The sequence below is a fragment of the Hyperoodon ampullatus genome, assembly GCF_949752795.1.
Source record: "Hyperoodon ampullatus genome assembly, chromosome: 3".
Classification (NCBI taxonomy): domain Eukaryota; kingdom Metazoa; phylum Chordata; class Mammalia; order Artiodactyla; family Ziphiidae; genus Hyperoodon; species Hyperoodon ampullatus.
Genome location: NC_136916.1, coordinates 49,589,333 through 49,616,787, shown reverse-complemented (window position 1 = coordinate 49,616,787; position 27,455 = coordinate 49,589,333). Strand labels below are relative to the sequence as shown.

Sequence of the window (27,455 nt, the reverse complement as noted above, 5' to 3'; positions counted from 1 at the left end):
TGTCAACCTTTAAACTTCCAATATCTTTCTCTCAAAAAGCAAAAACCTAAAAACAGAAGAAAAACCTCACAAATATGACTCAATAGCTATAAATTGGTAAACTCTTTTGATGGGCAAGAGCTATGTCTAACACTTCAGAAAACACCACAAAGCTACAGTAATCAAAACAGCATGGGGCTTCCCTGGTGGCGCAGTGGTTGAGAGTCCGCCTGCCGATGCAGGGAACACAGGTTCGTGCCCTGGTCCGGGAGGATCCCACATGCCGTGGAGCGGCTGGGCCCATGAGCCATGGCCACTGAGCCTGCGCATCCGGAGCCTGTGCTCCACAACGGGAGAGGCCACAACAGTGAGAGGCCCACACACCGCAAAAAACAAAAACAAAAAAACCCAGCATGGATTGGCACAAAAACAGATATATGGATCAATGGAACAGAATAAAGAGCCCAGAAATAAACCCACACATCTACAGTCAATTAATCTTCGACAAAGGAGGCAAGAATATACAATGGGAAAAAGACAGTCTCTTCAGCAAGTGGTGTTGGGAAAGTTGGACAGCCACATGCAAATCAAGTAAGTTATAACACACCCTCTCACCATATATAAAAATAAACTCTAAGTGGCTTAAAGACTTAAACATAAGACATGACACTGTAGAACTCCTAGAAGAGAACATAAGCAAAACATTCTCTGACATAAATCGTACCAATGTTTTCTTAGGTCAGTCTCCCAAGGCAATAGAACTAAAAGCAAAAATAAACAAATGGGACCTAATCAAACTTACGAGCTTTTGGACAGCAACAGAAACCATTAAAAAAAAAAAAAGACAACCTACAGAATGGGAGAAAATATTTGCAAATGATGTGACCAACAAGGGCTTAATTTCCAAAATATACAAACACCTCCTACAACTCAACAAAAAAACAGCCCAATCAAAAAATGGGCAGAAGACCTTAATAGACATTCCTCCAAAGAAGATATACAGATGGCCAATAGGCACATGAAAAGATGCTCAACACTGCTAGTTATTAGAGAAATGCAAATCAAAACTATAATGAAGTACCACCTCACACCAGTCAGAATGGCCATCATTAAAAACTCTACAAATAACAAATGCTGGAGAGGGTGTGGAGAAAAGGGAACCCTTCTACACTGTTGGTGGGAATGTAAATTGGTGCAGCCACTATGGAAAACAGTATGGAGGTTCCTTAGAAAACGAGAGTTGCCATATGATCCAGCAATCCCACTCCTGTGCATATATCCAGAGAAAACCGTAATTCAAAAAGATACATGCACCCATATGTTCATAGCAGCACTGTGGAAACAACCTAAATGTTCATAGACAGATGAGTGGATAAAGAAGATGTGGTACATATATACAATGGAATACTACTCGGCCATAAAAAAGAACGAAATACTGCCATTTGCAGCAACATGGATGCAACTAGAGATTATCATACTAAGTGAAGTCAGAAAGACAAATACCATATGATATCACTTATATGTGGAATCTAAAATATGACACAAATGAACCTATCTATGAAACAGAAACAGACTCACAGACATAGAGAACAGACTTGTGGTTGCCAAGGCGGAGGGGGTTGGGGAAGGGATGGAGTGGGAGGTTGGGATTAAGCAGATGTAAGCTATTATATATGGAATGGATAAACAAGGTCCTACTGTATAGCACAGAGAACTATATTCAGTATCTTATGATAAACCATAATGGAAAAGAATATTTAAAAAAAGAATGTATATATGTATAACTGAATCACTGCCATACAGCAGAAATTAACACAACATTGTAAATCAACTATACTTCAATAAAATTTAAAAAAACAAAAAAGAATTCTGATGCATCTTTGAATGCCCAGAGTCCATCTCTTCCCAAGACGATCAACCTCCTTAAAATAATAGCCACTAGCATTCAAGCACCTCCAGATACTCTGCTTAACATACTTGAGTACAACACTCTGAGGTAGACGCTCTTAGCCCCATTTTACAGACACAGAAACAAGCACAGAGGTCACACAGCTGCTAAGTAGACTTAAACCCAAGCAACCCAGCTTTAGAGTTTGTGCTCTTCAAATACTGGGGTTACGTCATCTCATTTTCTAATTTCAGTGTTTTTATGATACTATGATTTCTACTTTCACAGCTTATTTCACATTTATAACACGTTAGTTTAGGTGCCTGCTTGGCAGATAAGTATCTTAAAGGTCTTTTTTTTTTTTTTAATGACATCCTCGAAGTATGAATTTCCTGAGTTAGGGTATTTAATATTTAACTAAGCAAAACATGTAATAAAGAAGCTATAAAATGTCTTTGGAATATGCCTGCAAAACCCATCCTTTCTTGATGAGAAGTTGGAGCTCAAGTGTCCCTGGGAAATAACTGCTTTTCAGAGCCAGGAAAGCTCCCTCTCATGCTCTCACTTCGTTACCATTCACACTTGTGACTAAGTTGGTCTAAGGCTGCCATGGGAACAAGCTTCACTAACTCACCAAGGGATATTTATAAGACTTTATACTAGGATTTAACATATAAAGACACCCAGTTCCTCTCCATGCTCGAAACTTAAAGTTTTACTAGTCAGGCAGGCCTCGCTGGAGCCAGGCTCTCCTCCCGGGATGGGGCAGTCACACGTCACAGCCGAGTCAGAGAGCCAGGCACCTGGGGACGTCAGTCACGTAGAAGGCAGCTTTTACCACACTCTAGGTTGGGGAAACACTGCATTAAATGAGTTTACTGCAAAGCTTCTCAGCCTTTATAAATCTTGCATGAGTTTGCAGTGTTTCCCAAATGTATCTGACTGACTCCTTTCCCTCGAAAAACCAGTTAACTTCTTGTTGAACTAGTAGTTTGGGCAGTCGTTGCTCTAAGAGACTCATTTATTTCATGGTTTTTTTGTGGTTTTTTTTTTTTTTTAGGTTAGTGGTTGGAGACTGAGAATGCATTCCCTCTTTGATTACACTTAACATTGTTTTCTAATGCCCACCAAAAAAAATAAAATAAACCATAATGTTGGTGTGATGAATTGGGAGATTGGGATTGACATATATACACTAATATGTATAAAATGGATAACTAATAAGAACCTGCTGTATAAAAAAATAAATAAAATTCAAAAATAAAATAAAATAAACCATAATGTAATTAGAACAACAGGAAAAAGCATTCCAAGTTTCACCTTTAACAGGATGTCACAGGCCTGCTTCCTTTTTCCAGCTGTGGCCCCTTAGCACTGCTATTCCTGGTCTCAACCATGTCTTGGAGTGAAACACATTAGGAGGGTTACTTCTGGAAGCCATCAACCTTGTGGGCCAGGTGTTCCTGTATAGGGATTAGAAAATAGTTAATGCAGGTTCTAGAAAGGGAATATCATGGTTATCTTCCCATTTTAAATTTTATATAATGAACCAATCTTTAGGAATGGGTGAGCGTTCATTGAAGCCAAGTTGTAGTTTTCTCCGAGAGTGGTAAGGTCTTTCCCCAAGCCATCAGGGCAATAATTTACATATTACAATCATAATAGCTCCAAAAGAAATTAGTCAAACAAGCTTCTATTGATTTCTTCAGTATAGAATACCCAAAGACACACACGTAGGATACCTTAAGAAAATCAATAGCTTTATTTTTCCTCAATATACATTTAGAAAATCAGTCTGAGAAAAGGTTTCATGAAATAGACCAGAGGACTATATATAAAGTCAGGAGTTCCAAATCAGCAAGACAAAGTGCACAGACGAAGCACTCTTCCATGAGGGCCTCGGCAGCCTAGGACCGTCCCAGCAGAGGTGAGGCAAGCTCTTGGATGGTTTTTGAGTTCAGCTGGGGAGTCGTGCTGATCTTCAGGAGTTTGCTGCTGGCATACTTATTCTTGATGGCCTGCAGAAGTCATCTGTGATTAAGCACACATCAGGAGCACCACCACCCCGCCACCCCCAAACTTACACCTTATTCCTAGTCTAATTTACAAGTATCAAAGGGCCAGACCCACAGGCTTCAAAGGGTATGATGATGCCAAATCACTGAAGCCAGCAAGTGCTCTAGGGCATGATGTGTTGTGCTTGACAATTTCCTACCATGCCTAGTGATGGATAAAACCCAGCTGGTAGCACAGGTAATGGTTTCAAGGTCCAAAGAGCAGGCTTTCTCTCATGAGCTCCCAGAGGGGTGGGAAGTGGGAGCTGTGTTTATCATACCCAAGTGCCATCAGGACATAACGGATTTGTCAGCACTGGCAGCAGTAACTGGCCATAAAAGTGAGTGGCAACTAGTGCTTGGATCCCAGCTGATACTCTCAGGACTGAAAACATGACACTTCCACGGTGTGCTAAATCATGCTAACACTACAAGTAAGGAAGCAAATTAGGCCGTGAGGACACTTGGTACAAATGCCTTGCTCTCTGTCGCCCGTGGTGAGCTCTGATATGTGGCATCACACAAGCACAGGATAGCACCCCCTCTCCTCTGGTTTCTCCTCTCAGGTAGGCCACACAGAGACAGACTCCAAGCTCCCAGGATGCTTCCTGAATGAACTGCTTCACCATGCTGGCTGTTCAGGTGCCTCTCAGTCATTGTCCTAAAAGATGCTGGACAAAGGCCCTGAATGATGTCACCTGAATACCCAAGCCTTCCACAGGGCCACTTAGTTGGACTCCTGCATGCCGGCCAGCCTTCCCTGCTTGCCGTGCGCCCTACCCAGGATGCCGGGTCAAGCATGGATAATACATTGAACAGCTGCTTGGGCCTGGACATAGCGAGCCTGTCTACTTTATTTTAAAGAAAGTCAGTTCTTGGGGTTTGTGAGTATGCTCCATCCCCTGCTGTACTAGAAAAATATAAAGAGTTTGTGCTAAAACAGACTCTCACGCATGCCAAAATATTTACATGAAAATGCAAACACACATACATCCTCTCATACCCCAAACCCATAATCCAGTGCTTTGAACAGCTTAGGAAAGAGTACTTACAATGAATTTCGTTAACTTTTCATTTACTTTCACTACATTTTTGGCCATGTGCTGCATGACTTCCAATACTTCATTCTCTGTGTATCCAGTGTAATACTGCTGCTTTAAGTTCTGGAACACAACGCAAAGAGAAGAAGCAAGATAAAGCCTCCATTTCTTTAGGAGAGCACATCTTACACATGCTGACATTACTTATGTAAAAGCTATAAAAAATATTCTTACCTGCTGGAAAGTCAGTCTCAGCCCCAACCACTACCATGGTACCAGCAAAGCAGCCAGTAAATGCAGGATGACTCTGGCTCGGAGCAGGACTAAATTAAGACGTTACATAGCTCTCAGCTAAATCAAATGGCGAGGGTCCCAAATAATGATGTTTTAAAGAAGGTTGTACATGTAAGTAGGGTACTTCAAGTAACAAAGCTTTCATGCTTGCCTCTGTCACCACACTGAAAGGGGAAGGAAAGTGGGACAGAGTATAAACAAACCCAACAAAGGGTTTACAGAGATCTGGGTCTAACACATCTCAGTCCCCTCGTTAAAGCCCTGCCTGGCAGTGGCTGGTAGGAAGCTCGAGAGCACAGATATCTGTATTGTCGGTCAGGGAAAGGGGTTCAGGATTAAGAAGTAAACTGGCCCATAAGCAGCAATCTAAGCTACCAAGCCCGGAAGAACGAAGACCTCCCAGCAGCACTCTCCTGTTGGGCCCTGTGTAGTGAAGCACTAGAGAACACAGAGCACTCAGAGAAGCATCTACACCCGGCCTCGTGGCCCAGCCTCCCAGAGACCGAAATTCAAGCAAAAGGACAGCTGTTGATTGATAACATGACTTACTTTGTATGAAGATATGTAACCTGACTTTATTTCAGATTTGTGATAAAATCCTAAAAGCTAAAACACACCCCTTTCATATGCATAATATAATTGGGATAATAAACCACGATATAACCTTAATCCTAAAATAGTTTAAAGGAAAAAAGAACTAAGCAGGAGTGAATCCTGATGGAATGCACAACTACTGGTATTTTGAAATCAATTGCCAGGAAACAGGGAGGCCTATAGTTAATAGGTTTAGGGCCAAGGAAGCACTTCTTAGAGTAATTTGGCTAAAATAAGCCATTGGTACCAAGAGCATGTGCCATAGATGTTACCAGTGGCTTTTTTGCCTTCAATTTTTATATCAAAAATTTTCAAATCTATAGAAAAACTGAAAGAATAAGATAATGAACATCTGTATATTCTTTGTGCAGATTCATCAATTCTTAATATTTTGCCACTTTTTCTCTCCTCCTCTTTCTCTTTCTCTCTCTCACTCATGGTGTCTGCAACTCGCTTTCAAATGGTTCACCAAAAGTTGTGTGTGATTTTTGAAGCCATCAAACATCTGGACCATTTGAAAGTGAGTTGCAGACGCCATGACACATCACTTCTAAATGTTTCAGAAGCATCTCCTAAAAAGTATTTTCCTCCCTAGCCACAATACCTTTATCGCATAAGAAACATCAACAGTTCCATAATATCATCTAAAATATAGTCAATATTCAAATTTCTCCAATTGTTGCAAAAATATCTTTTATAGATTTTTCTTTTTATATCCAGGGTCCAATCAAGGTACAGACAGTACATTTGGTTGTTGTTGTCTTTAGTCTTTAAAACTCCCATTTTTTTGGCTTTAAATGACACTGATTTTTTTGAAGCATCCAGGTCAGTTACTTTGAGAACGTCCCATTCTGGATTTGTCTGTGTTTCATGATGACTGGATTCATGTCCAACATTTTGGACATGAATTCTATTTAGGCGATAATGCATACTTCCTATTACACCAGAAGGTAGGTAAAGTCAAGTAGTCTCACCACTGGTGATACCAAGCTCAATCACTGGGTTAAGGTAGTAACTGGCAGACATCTCCATCACAAAGGTACAGTTTTTCTTCAGAAATACTACACATCTGTGGGGTGATATATATATATATATATATATATATATATATATATATTTTTTTTTTTTTTTTTTTTTTTTTTTTTTTTTTTGCGGTACGTGGGCCTCTTACTGCTGTGGCCTTTCCCGTTGCAGAGCATGGGCTCCAGATGCGCAGGCTCAGCGGCCATGGCTCATGGGCCCAGCATGTGGGATCTTCCCGGACCAGGGCACGAACCCGTGTCCCCTGCATCGGCAGGCGGACTCTCAACCACTGCGCCACCAGGGAAGCCCTGTGGGGTGATATTTTGAGAACAATGTGAATCTTGTTTGCCCAAGTTATTTTACTTAATGCTATAAGCATCAATTGATGATCCTTGCTTGAATCAATTATTACACTAGGGGTTTAAAAATGGCGGATTTCTATCTCTACCACTGTTTCTACTTTACTACTGATTTTATTTACTACTGATTTATTCTACTGAATTTTTTTTTTTTTTTTTTCTTTTTGCGGTATGCGGGCCTCTCACTGTTGTGGCCTCTCCCGTTGCGGAGCACAGGCTCCGGACGCGCAGGCTCAGCAGCCATGGCTCATGGGCCCGCTCCGCGGCATGTGGGATCTTCCCGGACTGGGGCACGAACCCGTGTCCCCTGCATTGGCAGGCGGACTCTCAACCACTGCGCCACCGGGGAAGCCCTCTACTGATTTTTTTTTACGTCCCTCCCTCCCTCCCTCCCTCCCTTCCTTCCTTTTTTATCATTATGGGCTCATGCATTTTTTTAATGCATTATAATCTATTACTGTCACAATTCTTTTTAATGCTCAACTTTAGTCAGAAGGAGCCCTTTCAAGCCAGTTTCTATGTCCTTTTGATGTGACCCCATTGATCTTTGAGAAGTTGCTTGCTACCTGTTACAAATTGATCTAGGCTCATCTTGTACTTCCCCTGCCACAGCCCTGAAATCAGCTATTTCTTGAAGGAGCCCTAGTTCCGAGTGTGTCATGGCACTGAGTATGAAAGATGTGAGCACTAGGTATCTTCATTGCTACTGGGTTGTCATTGTTTCTGGGCCTTTCATTATGAATTTATTGATATTTCTAAAACAGACTTAATATTATAGGGTTTTCCTTTGTTTTTAATTGTTAACAATATTTTATCTTCTTACAGTGAAATTTTAGTCCTTAATAACATGAATCTTTGCTTTATCCTACAATAAAAATAGTTCCAGAATTATAATAACAGACTACTATTAACCTAGAAACAGATTAGTAAACCTCCTAAGTAAACTATTAAGTATGTTTCCTTTTTTGGTCCTTTGTTTTATTTAATTTCACATCCCACTAAAAATGCACAGTCGGAGTGCTGTATTCAAAAGTTATGTGAATTAATTCTTCCCTCTGGTTTGTTACCACTTTGAATATACAGTGACATTGTTTTTGCTTAATTCCAGTTTCGGGTTTGCATAGAACATTCATATTGCTCAAAAGTCAAAAAAGTTACATTACACTGCATACAAGTTAATAAAAAATTACAACCAGAAGTTCTGCTCCTATCCTCAACCTTCTACCCTGATACCCACCCCGAGGTATCCATCTTCATTAGTTTCTGGTCTATTCTTCTTGTATTTTTTGAAAAATTAGCAAATACATAAGCACAGATACATATCCTCTCTCTCTTACTCCCATTCTTTCTTACATAAAATATAAACTCTACATACTGTGTAGAGGAAAAGGTCCACCACGATGCCCTGGCATTCTTACACATATCCACCACATAGGCCACGCAGACAAAGGCCTGAACCACATTGATCTGTCTTGGCAAAGTGCTTTGTGATCCTCCTGGAACATGATGGGGTAGCAGGCGAGGGGGTCGCCTCCAAGCCGTCTCCCACTCACTTCCCTATCTCTTCTGGGTAGGAGGCTGTAATGAGACCACTCCTTATCACCTCCTGGGCTCTGCTGGGGTGTTTGCTCTGCTGCTTGCGGGCTACAGATACAGACTCTAAAACTGCTTAGTGGCAGTGCAGAATGGGCCCATCCACAGAAGCGATCCTCTGACTCACATTGCAGCCAGTGGCCCCTTTTGTTTCACTGTTATCCTTTTTGGTGTGTGAAACAAGAACCCAGGCAGGAGCTGACATCCTTGGCTAATTGTATGAACCTCAAAGTGGCTCATTTCATCTTTACTGGGTAAACCAGGTCAGGCCTTGGCCCTGTTTTGTCTTATGGGCTTGACAACTTGCTTGTTTCACTTAACAAAATATCCCAGAAATCTTAGCGTATCAGTTCTTAGTGGCCTTCCTCATTCTTTACGACTCTGTAATATGTTTGCGTACCATTGTGTTGTCACCTAGGTTACGCCTGCATCATTCCAAGCAGCTCTTTTAAGCCTGTGGCCTTTTAGCAACTGCTTCAAGGATAGTGTGTGACAAATGCTAACGCCTTTCATGTCTAGAGGCCCTAAAATACAGCTAATTAATTTCTTCTTAAATTCAATACTTACCCATTTTCCGTGGCCTAGAACCTTCTGGGACAGGCAGGAAGCGGCTGCTGCCACTTTAGAAGGGTGATAATGCACCATGTCGTAGTCAATGAGAGTCAGTTCCATCAAGTATTTGGCTAAAGTGTGCTGTTCAACATCGACCTATGAATGAACAGATGGTAAGAAGCATGGCTGTTATGACTCTCTTGCAAAATTCTGGGTGAAGATCTAGGAACTCAAATCCACTTAACTAATTTTTCCTTCCCAGGCACTGCTCTATTCCACAGTATGTTACAAACACAGAACATGAAGTCTTTTAAGAACTGCTAAGTTCCCATATCTCTTCCCTCTTGCATCTAGAGATATGGGAACATATGTATAGGTATAACTGATTCACTTTGTTATAAAGCAGAAACTAACACACCATTGTAAAGCAATTATGCTCCAATAAAGATGTAAAAAAAACCCCAAAAAACAAAAAAAAAAACAATACCAGGTGAAGAGAAAGAGACACATGAGGAGAAGACCATGTGAAAAGGCCCAGGGCAAGCTACAAGCCAAAGAAAGAGGCCTAGAACAGATCCTTCTTTCACAGCCCTCAAAAGGAACCAGCCCTGCCAAGACCTTGATTTCAGATTTTAGCCTCCAGAACTGAGAAACAATACACTTCTATTGTAAGCCACCCAGTTTGGGGTACTGTGTTATGGCAGCCCTAGGAAACGAATTCATATGTCAATGTTCAGCCCCTTAACTCTTTTCCCTTAAGAAATAGAGCTCAACTATTTACAATTACCAAGACATGGAAACAACCTAAATGTCCATCAACAGATGAATGGATAAAGAAGATGTGGTACATATATACAATGGAATATTACTCGGCCATAAAAAAGAATGAAATGATGCGATTTGCAGCTACATGGATGGACCTAGAGATTATCACACTAAACCAAGTAAGTCAGAAAGAGAAAGACAAATACCATATGATACCACTTATATGTGGAATCTAAAATGTGACACAAATGAACTTATCTATGAAACAGAAACAGACTCACAGACATAGAGTAGAGACTTGCGGTTGCCAAAGGGGAGGGGGAGAGGGGAGGAAAGTATTGGGAGTTTGAGACTAGCAGACGCAAATTATTACACGTAGAAGGATAAACAACAAGGTCCTACTGTATAGCACAGGGAACTATATTCAATATCCTGTAATAAATCATCATGGAAAAGAATATGAGAGGGCCTCCCTGGTGGCGCAGTGGTTGAGAGTCCGCCTGCCGATGCAGGGGATACGGGTTCGTGCCCCGGTCTGGGAGGATCCCATATGCCGCGGAGCGGCTGGGCCCGTGAGCCATGGCTGCTGAGCCTGCGCATCCGGAGCCTGTGCTCCGCAACGGGAGAGGCCACAACAGTGAGAGGCCCGCGTACCACAAAAAAAAAAAAAAAAAAAAAGAATATGAGAAAGAAAATATATGTATGTATAACTGAGTCACTTTGCTGTACACCAGAAATTAACACACTGTAAATAAACTATACTTCAATTTTTAAAAATAATTTAAAAAAAAGAAATAGAGCTCAAGAAAAAAAGTCACTTTGCTGTATAGCAGTATTTAACACAACATTGTAACTCAACTTTACTTCAATAAAAAAATAAATTAAAAAAAAACAAACAAACAAAAGAAGAACTGATAAGTGTTAGGACTTATCTAAAAGATGCATCCTATAAATTCATAAGTTTTCCTTTAATTGGGTCAGTGTTTCTGGGATGAGACAACAAACAGCAAAATAAAGTCTCCTACAGAATTGGAGGCACTTACCTCTCCGGCTTTTGATGCCCGCCTTAAGAAATGTAGTGGTAAAGGTCGACCCAACTCAAATTTCAGTTCTTTCAAAATTAGAGTTTCCATTTCTCGAATTTGAGAACTGGTGTAAGCATTGTCTGTGATGTAAACAAAGTCTTCAATATTTGGAGAAAACATCTCCTCATACTTGGAAGCCAAGAGCAGAGCTGTAATCCCAACCAGTTGAAGCTTCTTACGAGAGACTGGCTGAACCTAATTGAAGAAGAGTGTGTCAAAAGTCTTAACTAACAAGAGGATGGGGGCTCTGGGTGGAAGAAAGTAAGAGGAAACCAAGTCCTGAAGAAGTGCACTTTGTCTCTGCTCACACCCCTCTTAAGGGCACAGGAAGCTGAGTGTTGATCACAGGCACCACCATGGCTCGCAGGAGCTGTCTATCATGGAGTGCTTGCTATGCGCCAGGCACAGTGCTAAGATTCAAACAATCATCTCATCGAATCCTCACAAAAAACCTAGGAAGTACATATTTTTTACCCCACTTAGAAATAGATGGACTGAGAAAAGATGCAGACATCAGCCCAAGATCAGTCAATTGCTGACTGACAACCAAGCTCCCAGGCACTGCTCCATCCCCATCATCCTGGCTTGAGTGTCTGTGGAAGCCCCAATATGGCACTCAGCATGGTCTGAATCAGGATGAGGTCAAGCAAAAAAGCAGGAATTTAATGGATGACTAGGGCTGAGAAAGTGCCTTAAGTGTCTCCTTAATGCTCACCAAAAGTATACTCATTATTTAGCCTGAAGAACCTTCCAAAGATGCTTCAGGGTCAGAGAAAATCTCAGCCTAGAGAATAAGTGTTTCCCTTAACTTTCTTTTCTTTTTAAACTAGGAATCTGTGTTTTTTGCTTCAACTCTCAATATTGAAAATCTACCAAAAATATGACAGTGCTTTCCTATCCAGTGAGGACTGTATAATAAAAACCACTGACTCGGGCTTCCCTGGTGGTGCAGTGGTTGAGGGTCCGCCTGCCGATGCAGGGGATGCAGGTTCGTGCCCCGGTCCGGGAAGATCCCACATGCCACGGAGCGGCTAGGCCCGTGAGCCGTGGCCGCTGAGCCTGCGCGTCCGGAGCCTGTGCTCCGCAACGGGAGAGGCCACAACAGTGAGAGGCCCACATACCACAAAAAAAAAAAAAAAAAAACAAGAAAACCAATGACTCTATGATTATTTAGCATTTTGCAGTATCTCAGGGTCAGTCTTATCAACACAATTATTACTGTATGGTTTGGGCCTGACCTACACCTATATTATAAATGTTGACTTTAAATAAATAAAGCCTTATCTGAAGGGCTACCCATTTGGTAGACAACGCACCAGTGGTTAATGTCTGGCATTTCTTCTAACTGCTCAGTGTTCTTACATTACCAGTTGAGGAATATTTTGATGATCACTACACTTCTCGGCTTAATTTCTTACCTCCCTCTTTACTTTAGACCTCACACTGAGTACACTCCCCACACATACCTCCAACCCCTTGTAAAAAGTCTGCCTCCTGCCTCTTCTACACTGATTCAATGCCACAGCCGGCTGGAAACTGTTAAGTCCTCTAGCCAAACTCCTCATTTTTCAGATGAGGAAGCTTAACACCAAAGAGTACTGAACTATGGAAACTGTGCGAGTGGGCCTGGAGAACCAGCCTCCAAAGGCACCACAGGCTTCAGATGGACTTTCAGACCATCTGATGGTTTATCTCCTCCGATGAATGATTGCAGCAAGGCAGCATCTCCCCTAAGCACTTTTCAGCAGGCTGACCTAACAGAAATGCCCAGCATTGGTCAGCATCACCAGAGGTTTGACACATTTGGACTACTTCCTTTTCTAGCACTTGAAGTTCTCTGGCATCTCATAAATTGGCTTTTGGTTTTTTCTTCAGAGGCACCACACCTTGGCAGTGCATAAATGCAAAGTTCACTGAGCTGCACGAAGTCCCTTACCTGTAAAAATCGGTCCATGATGGCGACGCACATGTACAGAGTTTCCTGCAGCAGCCTAAACTTGGAGTGGACTTGCACTAGCCAATCCACCAGGATGGCACGCATGCGTCCGTTTATATCTCTTCCATCTAAAAAATGTGGATTTATGGATTGTAGAACCTGTTGGTGGAATTAAAAGTTTAAAAAGCTGACCTTGATAAACAACAAGGTCCTAGTGTATAGCACAAGGAACTATATTCAATATCCTGTGATAAGCCATAGTGTAAAAGAATATCAAAAAGAATACATATATCTATAACTGAGTCACTTTGCTATACAGCAGTAATTAACACAACATTGTAATTCAACTATACTTCAATGAAAAATAAATTTTAGGGACTTCCCTGGCGGCACAGTGGCTAAGAATCCACCTCCCAATGCATGGGACACAGGTTTGAGCCCTGGTCCAGGAAGATCCCACATGCTGCGGAGCAACTAAGCCCGTGCGCCACAACTACTGAGCCTGTGCTCTAGAGCCCGTGAGCCACAACTACTGAGCCCGCATGCGACAACTACTGAAGCCCGCATACCTAGAGCCCGTGCAGCGCAACAAGAGAAGCCACCGCAATGAGAAGCCCGCGCACCACAAGGAAGAGTAGCCCCCGCTTGCTGCAACTAGAGAAAGCCCGTGCACAGCAGGCCCAATGCAGCCAAAAATAAATAAATTAATTTAATTAAATAAATTTAAAAAAATAAGTTAAAAAAAAAAAAAGCTGAACTCATTTCCTTCCCAGCTATGTGGTAAATTCCACACTGCTGTACAACCAAAACACAAAGGCCCACTCACCTCAAGCTGCCTTAGATACTGGTAGATATCCTTAACATAGTCGCTGCAGAGCTGAGGGTTCTCCCAGTCTTCAGTATCAATATCCTCAATTTTGCAGAGCAAGGCATCAGAGAAAGCTTGGCAGAGGTTCTCTTCCTTCATGGAGATATCCACAGGTGTGGGAGAGGGACCCTACACCCACAAATGAAAGTGCATGTATCACTACCTTAGGAGTAGCCTTGATAACAAATACAAGCAGGGCCAACTGGTTTAAAAGTATCATATGCATTTTTATAAATGATAAAGACAAAACAAATACATTTCAGAGTAAGAGGTGAATAATTCAAGATGTAGGGGATGAAGTTTTTGGAGATATACTCTGTTTAAAAACACTCTAGGGGGTGGGAGGGAGGGAGATGCAAGAGGGAGGAGATATGGGGATATATGTATATGTATAACTGATTCACTTTGTTATAAAGCAGAAACGAACACACCATTGTAAAGCAATTATACTCCAATAAAAATGTTAAAAAAAAAAAAAAAAAGAAACACTCTAGGGGACTTCCCTGGTGGCGCAGTGGTTAAGACTCCACGCTCCCAGTGCAGGGGGCCCGGGTTTGCTTCTCTCCAGCCTCCTGGCCAGGTCTCCCTCACCTCAAGCAGTCTCCCTCTTCCCAGAAGCCTCTTGTCCCTGTATCCACATGGATAATTCCCTCACCTTCTTCAAGTTTTGCTTAAGTGTTATCTTCTCAATTAGGTCTGTCCTATTTAAAATTACCATCTGCCTTCTATTCCCCCCACACATATGTTTCAACTCTTTTACTGTGTTTTTCCCCAAAGAATCGATAACCTCCTAATATACTATAGAGTTTATTTATATACGATGTGTATTATTTTCTGTCTACCTCTACCAGAATGTAAGCTTTATAACCTTACATTTATTCAAACTGATTTTGTCCACTAAGGTATCTCAAATACCTATGTCATCCCTGACACAGTAAATATTTATTGAGTGAAAGAAAGTTAGACACCTGGGTTCAGAGATTCCTAGAGCTGATAGTTCACTTTAGCAGTAGCCTCTTGTGCAAGTGTAATGTTTTCTTCTCATGAACCAATTTATTCTAAATTGAGAAATTGGCAACGAAAAAGCAGGAAAGCACATTCCAGCCTATGAATAAAACAGAAGGAGGAAGCAAAGACTGAGCAAGTATACACCCAGTATTTTATTTTCTTATGCTGACTGGGTGATTATTTATAAAAATCACACAAATTAAAATTTTATGAAGTTAAAACAAGCATTTAGTAATGAAGCATAAACAATTACTTTTTTAAAGAATAAGAGGTACTTCTCAAAGTATAGCCTAGGACTGCAAGGCTATAAGAATATGTATTAAAGTAATAAAATACAGAAGGAAAGAGAAGGCAGTATAATAAACAATTTTAATTTACATTAAAGCTCAATGATTATAGTTTCCAGTCTTAGAGAAGAAAACAGTAACAATATATATATCTATATATATATATTGATAGCAATTCAAAACGTGCCCTTCCCTCTTAAACCAAAGGTCTTAAACTGAGGAAGGGCTAGGTGAGCGAGAGGTGTACAGGTATACCTCATCTATTCAAGAATTTAAGAACTGTTAGAAGGAATAAGAAGAGCTACTCAGGGTACCAGGGAGAAACCTAGTGAGGTTACCAGAGACGGTAGGACCTCAAGGAAAATGAGTAGGCAAAGGTACACAAGCACAAAATCCCAGGGGAAGCCAAGAAATAAAGGCAAGCCTGGGGGCTTCCCTGGTGGTGCAGTGGTTGAGAATCTGCCTGCTAATGCAGGGGACACGGGTTCGAGCCCTAGTCTGGGAAGATCCCACATGCCGCGGAGCAACTGGGCCCGTGAGCCACAACTACTGAGCCTGCGCATCTGGAGCCTGTGCTCCGCAACAAGAGAGGCCGCGATAGTGGGAGGCCCGCGCACCGCAATGAAGAGTGGCCCCCGCTTGCCACAACTAGAGAAAGCCCTTGCACAGAAACGAAGACCCAACACAGCAAAAATAAATAAATTAATTAATAAACTCCTACCCCCAACAAAAAAAAAAGTGACATCTTTAAAAAAAAAAGGCAAGTCTGGGAACTGCATGTTGATTTGGGACGGCAGAAGGTAGTACATGAGGTGACAGAAATGGGTTGGGAAGGTAAGCAAAACTTAGCTAAGGAGTTTAGATTTTATTTGAATAAGTGAACCCACTGAAGAAACTGAGCAAGAGTGATTAGAATCAGATGTAGCTTCAGTTTAAGGTTACCTTTTTTAAGGATAAGCATCATCACTCTCCCCAGGGAGGGCAATCAGTACGAGGAAGCCTAAGAAGGCAGAGGTTATCTTCATGTGCTTCAGACTGCCTTAGCAGCTTGAAATGTTTACCTGTGTCTACTCAGAAGTATATCTGAGTTTAGCCATATCCAAGGCCACCAGGATGAGACAAGGATAATTGCTCTGGGCCTTAATTTAGAATTTCTTGAAAGCATTCCTTTTGGACTCCAACATAATCTAATTATTCTAAAATCCTTTCTAAGATCCCGCTTCCCTGTACAGATTATAGCCTAAGCCCTGTGGGCCAACTGTGCAACCCTGTCCAGAGTCTGCTGCATGCAAAGGTAAAAAAATGCATCAGCTAGTTACCCATCACAAAAGTGGTTCTAGAACAAAAACCTTCAAATTAGATTAATGAATGAGTCCTGTGGGTTGTCAGAGACAACTGAAAAGTAGTAATAGAAACAATAAAGCTGTGAGATTTTGCTGAACTTGAGAAGCTGCTCTTTGGTAAAGGATGGGTGGACTGTGAGTAAAGGCTACGGAAGTTCTCCTAGCATCAACATTTAATGAGTCGGGTCTGTTAAGAGAACGGATTAATATGAATATGCAAATATATATAGGTATTTACACAAGTTTTGGTAAAACACAAAATTCCTTTATTTACTAAATTTATAATAGATAAACAATGTCAATTAAGTGCAATAAGGAAGGACTCCAAGAAAAACTGTTGATTCCAATCACACAGTTCATGATTTATAGCAATGACTGTGTACACCTGTGTACAAAAGCATACTCAGTTGTGGAAAGGCAAAATCAGTTACCATGATTAGCTTTAGGGAATGCAGTGGAGTGGAATTTTGGGGGTAGGGAGAATAGTTAAAATGAACTGACCCTTTATTCTATGTACTCTACTATTTCTGTACTGTCTTGCTTATTTATGCATATGTTTCTTGTATAATTAAAAATAAAAGGCACTCTATTTTTTTTTTAAATATGAATAATTGTGCTCATTTTCTTTTATATATAGTTTATGTTTTAGGGAAAGTTAGGCCATAAAAGATTCTTAGAGTTGAATAATGACTATCACCAAATTTAGTGTTTCAATCAAATCTGTAAATCTAAAACCTCATCAGAATTTCTAGCTGCCACTCCGCAGTACATCTCCCAAGCTGGCATCTACCTCTGCTACAGGGTATTATAGTGCATGCTTTCACTCTGACATTCTCGACTTGACTGGGAGCTTCCTGGGGACAGAGTCAGTGGTTCACTCACCTTGTTTCCCCAGTACCCACCAAACAAGAGGGTAGTAAAAAGCCTTCTTCCTTCCTTCAAACTACTCAGTTTGCCAAAGCCTCATGAGTCAGCAAAAAACAGTTTTCTCCAAAAATTGCATAATAAGCTTCTGCAAATACCTGTGAATGGCTGGAGCCCTCTCCTTCAGATATTGCTGGCCCATTTCCAAATGCATTTCCCAATGGCTGTCTCTCTGTTACCTCAACAAATCTAAAGCCAAATGAGATACCCTCCCCAAAGCTACCTCAATCTCCAGAATTTCCTATATTTTATTAATTTATTCCATAAATGGTTCATTAAATACTCAAGTGCTTAAGCTTCTCACTCCTCCACTCCAAGCAACATAGCCAAAGAATTCCTTCTGAATACAGGATGATGTCCCTGAAAGGAGTTCTGGTACATCCCAACACATCTGAGGTTGTTTCTTAGCACCCGTATAGATACTGGTATGTGGATGTCCACTTAGGGGAGATATGGGCTCATTCAAGACACCCATCAGCCCTTGCTTAGAAAACTGCAGTACCTCCTAATTAACGTCCCTTCCATGGCCACCCTACACTGCTTTCATCAGGTCTCTCCTCCTCAAAACATTCCACAGCTTCCTCACTGCCTAATGGGATAAAATCCAAATTCCAAGGCCTTCAAATTCAGCTGCAACCTTCTTCCCAACTTTTTTCCTGTTTCCTCACACAAACCATCTGACCCAATTTAGACTTGCTGACTCTTTGCCCCAAAGGACATAATTTATAGGCCTATCCCCTTTTTGGTGCCTTGATTCCTATTGCTGCTTTGTTCCCCCAAAAGGTGCCCCTTCCTATCAGCTTCTTCCTATCCTTAAAAATTCCACTTCTTCCAGGAAGTTTCCCCAGACCACTCCATCCCTCAAGATTCTCTCCCTCCTTTAGATGCACCTTGCATTCAGTCATCCATTGCCCATGGGCACCTAGCAGCATGCCCTCGGATTATATATTTAATTTTCAGGTACAGATGCCCCTTCTGGATAAGTCTCCTCAAGGCAAGATGTCTCTTTATCAGCCTTAACACAATTGGATGTGTATAGTAAGTACTCACCTGTTTCTCAAATATATTCAATGGTTTTTTTTTTAATTTCAAACATACAATAATATATAAATATTTTGAGCTAGAAAGTGTGAAGTGGTCACTGTTGTATTCTCAGCTCCTACAACAGTGCTTGCTTCATTGTAATTATATGAATGTGTATAATCTATGAATGAGAGCACACATGAACTAGAACATGGTGGAAGATGAACAGGCCAGTGGGTCCATTAGCGTTCTAACTTCAGTTGAGCTAACCAGTCACAGAGACTACAATCTATCAACACAGAATTTTGGCATTACTTTGTTCTTCCATGAGTGAAGGTCTCAGAATTGTAAGCTTCCATCATCTTCATGGGCAAGTTCATTCTTATAGTGAGTTATTTTAATAAAACCTACCAAATTTTCCTCTGAGATCACTAAATTTATTTGGGTATTAAGGTATTTAACTTTGTTATTCAAGGTCATAATACTATATTAAGGTACCATCACTGAAAAGATGTGTATGTTCATTTTCTACACTGTTGTTTTAAAGTAGAGCTCTAGCTATCACTGTTCTTCAAAAGTTGCACTGACAGTAAAGGTACCCTTATATCCTAGCCCCAAACAGCCTACTTCATTAAGTATGTTTGTAAATTCAGAACTTCCTACCTTTGGAGTCAACACTTCCATCTGCACTGGTTTCACAGAAGCAGTAGGTTTCAGGTGCTTGTTGACATTTGTTGTTTTGGTGGGTGGAACAGGTACTTTAGTGTTCTGAGCTTTCTAAAAGGGAAAAGAAACGTGAACAGGGCAAGATGGCCAGTGTTGCCCCTCAATGCTCTACAGAATCAGCCTAGGGTGTGCAGGTACAGTTCTCACAGTTGTTACCTTAGTTACTTGTGTGGCTCTGATTGTAACTCGATTTCCAATTTCTTCTAAAACTGCCCGCCTGATAGTCACATGGCTTTTAGGTTTAGGATTAACTTCTCTGTCAATATTCTCCAGACTGGTGGACACCTAAAAAAAAAAAAAGGAAAAAAATTACTGAAGAGTTGAGATCATTGACAATACTTCGCTAGTGTCAGAATTGATTCAGGAAAGGTGAATATGCTCTCATCTATCTGCAAGAGGGAAAGGTACATTTTAGGAAGTCTAAAAATGCTATTTGTGATTTATAACATCACTCTAAATTAGGCAAATCACTCATCCACCTTATCTATTTTTTTAAAAATCCCACTAAGAGCTTCCCAGATAAGTGATCATTTCTCATATGGTACCCACATCATTTGTCAGAGATCCCTGGATATTAATGGCATCTATTTAAAAAACTTCCTTGACAGAGAAGAGTAACAAGTGCAATTAAGACACAATACTAAAAAGCTGTTTGGGGCTTCCCGGGTGGCACAGTGGTTAAGAATCCACCTGCCAATGCAGGGGACACGGGTCCGAGCCCTGGTCCGGGAAGATCCCACATGCCGCGGAGCAACTAAGCCCATGCGCCACAACTACCGAGCCTGCGCTCTAGAGCCCGCGAGCCACAACTACAAAAGCCTGCGCGCCTAGAGCCCGCGAGCCACAACTACAAAAGCCTGCGCACCTAGAGCCCGGACGCGGGTTCGTGCCCCGGTCCGGGAAGATCCCACATGCCTAGGAGCGTCTGGGTCCGTGAGCCATGGCCGCTGAGCCTGCACGTCCGGAGCCTGTGCTCCGCAACGGGAGGGGCCACAACAGTGAGAGGCCCGCGTGCCGCAAAAAAAACAAAAAAACCCCCAGATGTTTAAAACCTAAACTAGCTTTGATTCTTATGCCATGCTAGAAATAAGAAGTACTCAGGTAGACAAGATCTTTAGAGATACAGCTTTTTAGTCATGAGGGTGCTGTAGCATGTACTCTCTATTTTATTAGGGATATTTAGAAAGAAAATAGTTTTCGTGGGTAAAATAGTTTTATCTCAAATTGAAAGTTTGAATTGTATGAAATAAAAATTGTTAGTTGACCTTAACCTGCTTTAGACAGAATGTCCTTAGAAACAAAACTTGTTAGTAAAAACAATTCACACAAAAAAGTTTATTTTATTATATGTGATAAACATTTCATGAGAAAAAACAGCCTGTACTATCCCTGAGAATTGGGGGGTCTTAATCTTAAAAAATTTCCCAACAGGGGGTTTGAATGGACCTACCAGGATAGACAGAGGGTGAGGGAAAAACTCAAGCCTTACCTGAATAGACAGAATTTGACTATGAAAGCACCTGATGGGATAGATTAGACAAAAATTACTTATCAATTTGACTCAGATTCATAAAGGGTTATAGTTAAATACCGAGTGTATTCAACGTATTATTATTAGGATTCTCAAAAGCCACACTGTTCAATTTTTCCAGCAGTTCCTGAGATTTTTAAAAAGTGTTTCAAAGTTCAATTCTTATGGGTTGAAGCCTGGTAATCTAAATTAAGCCATCTGGAAGGGGAAATCCCCAGCTTTTAACAAACCTACAGCCAGGAGAATGGAGCTCAGGTGTGTCAGTGCCCTCTATTTTTCAGCAAAGAAAAAAGTAGATCCAGGTACAATTCAAACCCACAGAAAAAAATCCAAAATACCATTAACACTTTATTTTTCGCAAAGACGAAATAAATGAATTTGGACCCTTCTCTCAGTCTGCCATATCACTGCAAATTATATGCAAAATCTCTATTGCACTTGAGTAAAGAAATTACTTTTTTAAAGGGACAAACCCATACATTAGTGAACTTAGCCTTGTAACACTTCGTGTGCAGAAATAAATAGGAAACTATTAAAAGAGAAATGTAAAAACATCTGAAAAACAGCCACAGCTGTTGCTTGATCAAACATTAGAACACTTCACAGACTGCGGAATTTCTTCAGTCTTTCTCCCCATCCTCACCACAGATCCCTTAGCTGGCAAGGAGTTTGAGAAGAGAGGAAGGAAACCCCAAGAAGCTGTAACTCTAACAACAAAGCGCCCTCGGGGATCGCTCGCCGCGTCCTAGGCCCAGTGCTCCGGGGGCTCACTTGACAACTGCCACCCCCGAGGCCCTTTCCCACACTTCCCCCACCCCAGCGCAGGGACGGCCAGGCCAGGAGCCGGGACCCGGAGGAGCGGAAGCGAGGCGGGGAGAAGCCGCCCGGAGCGGAGAGGACAGGCCGCAGGGCCCGGGCCTCCCGCAAGAAGGGGAAAGCGGCGCAGGTTGGGACGAAGAAGCTCGGAGCGGAGGAGAGAGAGAAGCGAGAGGCGGCTGAGGGCGCTGCGCGGCCGGGGCCCAGGCCTGCGCTGGGGGTCGCCGGCCCACTCACCGTCGGGCGTCGGAACAGCGCCATGAGGAACGGGACAGGCAAGAGTGGCAGCCCGGCCCAGGGAGGGACGCGGACTGGAAACGGAGAGCACTAGCTTCCCTAGCGCCGTTAGGACTACCCTCCGAGCCCGCACCGCTGGGAATCTTCGTGAAGTCGCCTAGTTCCAGGATTCAAATACCGCACCGCTCGCGCCCCCATTGGGCGGCCCTACGTACGGCGCCCTCTTCCCATTGGCTAAGTAGGAGACATTCCCGTAGGCTGATTGGCTGAATTTTCCAGACCCGTTTGGTTGTCATAACAACCGGGTTTTTTCCTGCCTACTGTCTTTTTAAAAATCTCGGCCCTAAAATAAATAAAAATGAAATGCCTTGCTGGGAAAGCAGACGTAGGACGCCTTGTCTGAATTTTGACGAGGATGTCAACGGATGTCTACGGATTACGGATGTCTACGTTTGTACTGGGTGAGCGGAAGTTGGTACTAAGGAACACCCTGTAAATGCCGTTTTGACCTTTATTTCTCTTCCGGAAAATTTGCGTTCAAGTTTAGGTAGGGTTGGCCTGCCTGGGTCGGGAAACAGGCGCCTCTGGTTGGTTTAGGGCTGCGCTGTGTTAGGTGGTTGAGACTCAAACGTGTGCTTAAGGAATGGAAGTTGTGGCGTTTACTCAAAAGCTAAGATTCCTAGGAGAGGGGGGAAAAATGATAAATGCGATTTGTGTGACTCGTGATTCATGTAAGCTCTCCATTGTGTTGCCGGCACCTAGCACATTGTTTCGTGTGGGTTGTGATCGGTGCTCAATAAATATTCGCCGAATAAATTATTATGATGAGCAAAAGATTTTAAAATGAGAAAGACAAGTGTGATCCAGCCTTGGGCAGCAGGGTGAGAGGCTCACGTCAAGACCAGAAAAGAGGAAAGAAAAAGTGAGAGGAATGGGAAAGGAGAGAGGAAAGGAAAGGGTCCAAGGCCCACAGTAAAGGTAGTGAAATGACTTCTTTTTTTTTAATATATATATTCATTTTTGGCTGTGTTGGGTCTTCGTTTCTGTGCAAGGGCTTTCTCCAGTTGCGGCGAGCGGGGGCCACTCTTCGTCGCGGTGCGCGGGCCTCTCACTGTCACGGCCTCTCCCGTTGCGGAGCACAGGCTCCAGACACGCAGGCTCAGTAGTTGTGGCTCACGGACCTAGCCGCTCCGCAGCATGCGGGATCCTCCCGGACCGGGGCACGAACCCGTGTCCCCTGCATTGGCAGGCTGACTCTTAACCACTGCGCCACCAGGGAAGCCCCGTGAAATGACTTCTGATGATAGGCTCCATCTAACAATTTGAGCAAGTTTTCCCATCATTCCTGCTCTACTCTTTAAAAAATGGTTTCTCTCTCTGTTACTGGGGTACTAAAATGAAGTGATCTGAATTAAATTCCTTCCCTTGCATCTAACATTTCTAAACCTACTCTTTAGTAAAACAGAAATAATTGCAGCTACTACGTGGCATGGGAAGATGTTAGTGTATCCATCGTCCTATAACTAAAAATTAGATATTCAGTGAAGTATTGGGAAGGGAAAGTATTGGGTTGGCCAAAAAGTGCCTTTGGTTTTTAAGTAAAAATAAAAGACACTTTTTTCATTTTCACCAAGAACTTTATTGAACGTATTCACCCTTTTGTTCCACTACCTTCTGCCATTTTTCAGGCAACTTCGTAATTCCATCTTCCCAAAACGTGTTATCTTTTTGAGCAAAGAACTGTTCCAGGTGCCTTTTACAGGGAGTTGAAATTTTTTCCATTAAGAAAATTTTGTAAAGACCAAATAAATGGAAATCCGAAAGTGCAATTCTGGTGAATACAGTGGATGAATCAGAACTTCCCAGCCAATCTGTTAACAGTTTTTGCCTGGTCATCAAAGAAACATGCAGTCTTGCATTATCCTGATGGAAGATTCTGCGTTTTCTGTTGACTAATTCTGGACGCTTTTCATCGAGTGCTGCTTTCAATTGGTCTAACTGGAAGCAGTACTTGTTGGAATTAATCGTTTGGTTTTCCGGAAGGAGCTCATGATAGAGGACTCCCTTCCAATCCGACCATATACATACCATCGCCTTCTTTGGATGAACACCGGCCTTTGGTGTGGTTGGTGGTGGTTCATTTCACTTGCCCATAATCTCTTCCGTTCCACATTATTGTACGGTATCCACTTTTTTTAAAATTTATTTATTTATGGCTGCATTGTGTCTTCGTTGCTGCGCGTGGGCTCTCTAGTTGCGGCGAGCGGGGGCTACTCTTCGTTGTGGTGCACAGGCTTCTCATTGCAGTGGCTTCTCTTGTTGCAGAGCTCGGGCTTTAGGTGCGTGGGCTTCAGTAGTTGCGGCACGTGGACTCAGTAGTTGAGGCTCACAGGCTTAGTTGCTCCGCAGCATGTGGGATCTTCCCAGATCAGGGCCCGAACCCCTGTCCCCTGCATTGGCAGGCAGATTCTTAACCACTGCGCCACCAGGGAAGTCCCTGTATGGTAGCCACTTTTCATCACCCGTCACATTTTATTTTTTATTTTTTTAATTTTTTTTTGCGGTACGCGGGCCTCTCTCTGTTGTGGCTTCTCCCATTGCGGATCACAGGCTCTGGATGCGCAGGCCCAGCGGCCACGGCTCACGAGCCCAGCCACTCCGCAGCACGTGGGATCCTCCCGGACCGGGGCACGAACCCGTGTGCCCTGCATCGGCAGGCAGACTCTCAACCGCTGCGCCACCAGGGAAGCTCCATCACCCGTCACATTTTGTTTTAAAAACGGAACGTTTTCATTACATTTAAGTAGAGAATCACATGTGGAAAGGCGGTCAAGAAGGTTTTTTTCACTTAACCCAAACATCAAATCGATGAACATATGCAAATGATTTTCAACGCTTGATTTGTATATTTTGAGTATGTCGGCTATCTCCCACATAGTATAAAGTTGATTGTTCTCAATTAATGTCTCGATTTGATTGCTATTGACTTTAACTGGTCCACCCGACCAAAGAGCATAATCCAGCAAGAAATCTCCAGCACCAAACTTCACAAACCACTTTTGACACGTTCAATCAGTCACAGCACTTCTCCATACACTACACAAATCTTTTTTTGCATTTCGGTTGCATTTTTATCTTTCTTGAAATAATAAAGCATAATATGGTGAAAATGTTGCTTTTTTCTTTCTGTCTTCAATATTAAAATGGCTACACAAAAATACACCAAATTTGATGTCTTTTTTCAAATGCAGGTGGATATGACAGATGTCACATACAATCTAACAAAATTATTAGGAATGAAGTTAAAGACAACTAAGTGCTACTACAGCCATCTTACAGAAAAAACCGAACGAACCTTTTGGCCAACCCAATAGATGTTTTGTGCACTGGGGTTGTGAGTATAATTATATTTTTGCTTTATTATTGTAATATTGTGGTGTTATCAAAAGCTACAACTATAAAACAATCCTTACCACCTCTCAGGTCTTTGTAAACAGAAATGTTAAGAATGGTAAAGTGCTTTTATTAACTGATTTGACATGGTTAAAGATGAATAATTTAATCCATATTAGACATATTATGTTTTCATTTAAAATAGAAGTACTGGGCTTCCCTGGTGGCGCAGTGGTTGAGAGTCCACCTGCCGATGCAGGGGACGTGGGTTCGTGCCCCAGTCTGGGAGGATCCCGCGTGCCTCAGAATGGCTAGGCCCGTGAGCCGTGGCCGCTGGGCCTGCGCATCCGGAGCCTGTGCTCCGCGGCGGGAGGGGCCACAACATTGAGAGGCCCGCGTACCGCAAAAAAATATATATATATATATATATATTTTTTTTTTTTTTCGCTATATCCAATATTGTGACATGTCAAGTTTTGAATAAGCAAGAAAATGTACTGTTCCCAGAGGTTTTGGAAGTTAAATTAGAAATCAGGATGCAGGGCTTCCCCGGTGGCTCAGTGGTTAAGAACCCACCTGCCAATGCAGGGGACACGGGTTCGAACCCTGGTCCGGGAAGGTCCCACATGCCACGGAGCAGCTAAGCCCGTGCGCCACAACTAAGCCTGCACTCTAGAGCCCGCGAGCCACAACTACTGAAGCCTGAGTGCCACAACTTCTGAAGCCCACGCACCTGGAGCTCATGTTCTGCAACAAGAGAAGCCACCGCAATGAGAAGCCTGCGCACCGCAGCGAAGAGTAGCCCCCGCTCGCAGCAACTAAAGAAAGACCGCGCTTATAGCAACGAAGACCCAAGGCAGCCAAAAATAATTAATTTTTTAAAAATCAGGATGCAGTAATAACCAAAATGGGAAAAGAATTTGAAAAAGAATAGATCCATGTTTATGTATAACTGAATCACTCTGCTGTACACCTGAAACTAACAACATTGTAAATCAACTATACTCCAATATAAAATAAAATTTTTTTAAAAATCAGAGATATGGGGACATATGTATATGTATAACTGATTCACTTTGTTATAAAGCAGAAACTAACACACCATTGTAAGGCAATTATACTCCAATAAAGATGTTTAAAAAAAATTCAGGATGCATTTTCTACAAAATTAAGCTATTCCCATTTCTGAAAAACTAATAATAAAATGTCTACGGAGTTTACATTTTAATTTGTATTACAAATAGCATTTTTAAAACAGAGCTAGTTTTCTGTCTGTCAAATAGTTATGGTTCAAATGATGAAATGTGCTAGCAGCTTAAACAAAGTCACCAGATTAAAAAAATGTTTCAAATATCAGTTTATCACTTGCATATTAACAACGATGAACGTAAGGATTTGCTGACAAGAGTTTTAAAGTATTTGGATAGCTATCACTGAAATTTTCGTTTTGACATAAGATGTAGCAGGATATGGAAGACACCAAAGCACAGAAAGTTAAAATACTAAAAATTATTTTCTTTCTCACTTGGTTCATTACTAATCACATTTTTCTGTCATTAATTGCAGTAGCTTAAGAAGCTCCTGCATTAACAATTCAGGTATATGCTACAAATACTTGCATAAAATAAAGTTTAAAGTAATGATACTTTAGATCTTAAAAAAATCAGTAGCAATCATTAAACAGGTCAATAGGTAGTTGTGCATCTAAATCTGATTTAATATTAAAAAAAGAGAGAAATCTATCTGTATTTGTGTTTTGGGGAGCATCAAGAGGACTCCATTGTATAGAATTCTCCCCATCTTACCCCTTGGCACAGACCCTGGGTTTTCCAGTGGTAAAGTCCTACATCCATCACAGGCTACCTGAAGACAGGCTACTAGCTCTTGTCCCCAGTAAGATGGCAAACAAAGTCTCTCTCTTTTTCTCTCTCTCATTCTGTCTTGCCACTCCTCCCACAACCCTTCTACAACTGCAGCTTAATCATCTAGTATTCTTTATTTTTAATTTTTAAATTATTATTATATATATATATTTTTTTTGGCTGCATTGGGTCTTCATTGCAGTGCACGGGATTCTCACTGAGGTGGCTTCTCTCGTTGCGGAGCACGGGCTGTAGGCGCACGGGCTTCAGTAATT

At 41.9% G+C, this 27,455-nt stretch overlaps 1 protein-coding gene across 1 annotated transcript; it reads right to left on the bottom strand.

Annotated features, from left to right (window-relative positions):
• Positions 1-3,610: 3,610 nt before the first annotated feature.
• Positions 3,611-21,949, bottom strand: CCNB2 (cyclin B2; the record flags this gene model as incomplete). The annotated part of the gene is made up of 9 exons (XM_079700384.1): positions 3,611-3,885; positions 4,974-5,084; positions 9,392-9,532; positions 11,185-11,421; positions 13,163-13,321; positions 13,989-14,159; positions 19,279-19,392; positions 19,498-19,626; positions 21,926-21,949. 9 exons carry the CDS (start codon positions 21,947-21,949, stop codon positions 3,775-3,777), a joined length of 1,197 nt encoding a protein of 398 aa, XP_079556510.1. The 3' UTR covers positions 3,611-3,774.
• Between the last annotated feature and the right edge of the window lie 5,506 nt (positions 21,950-27,455).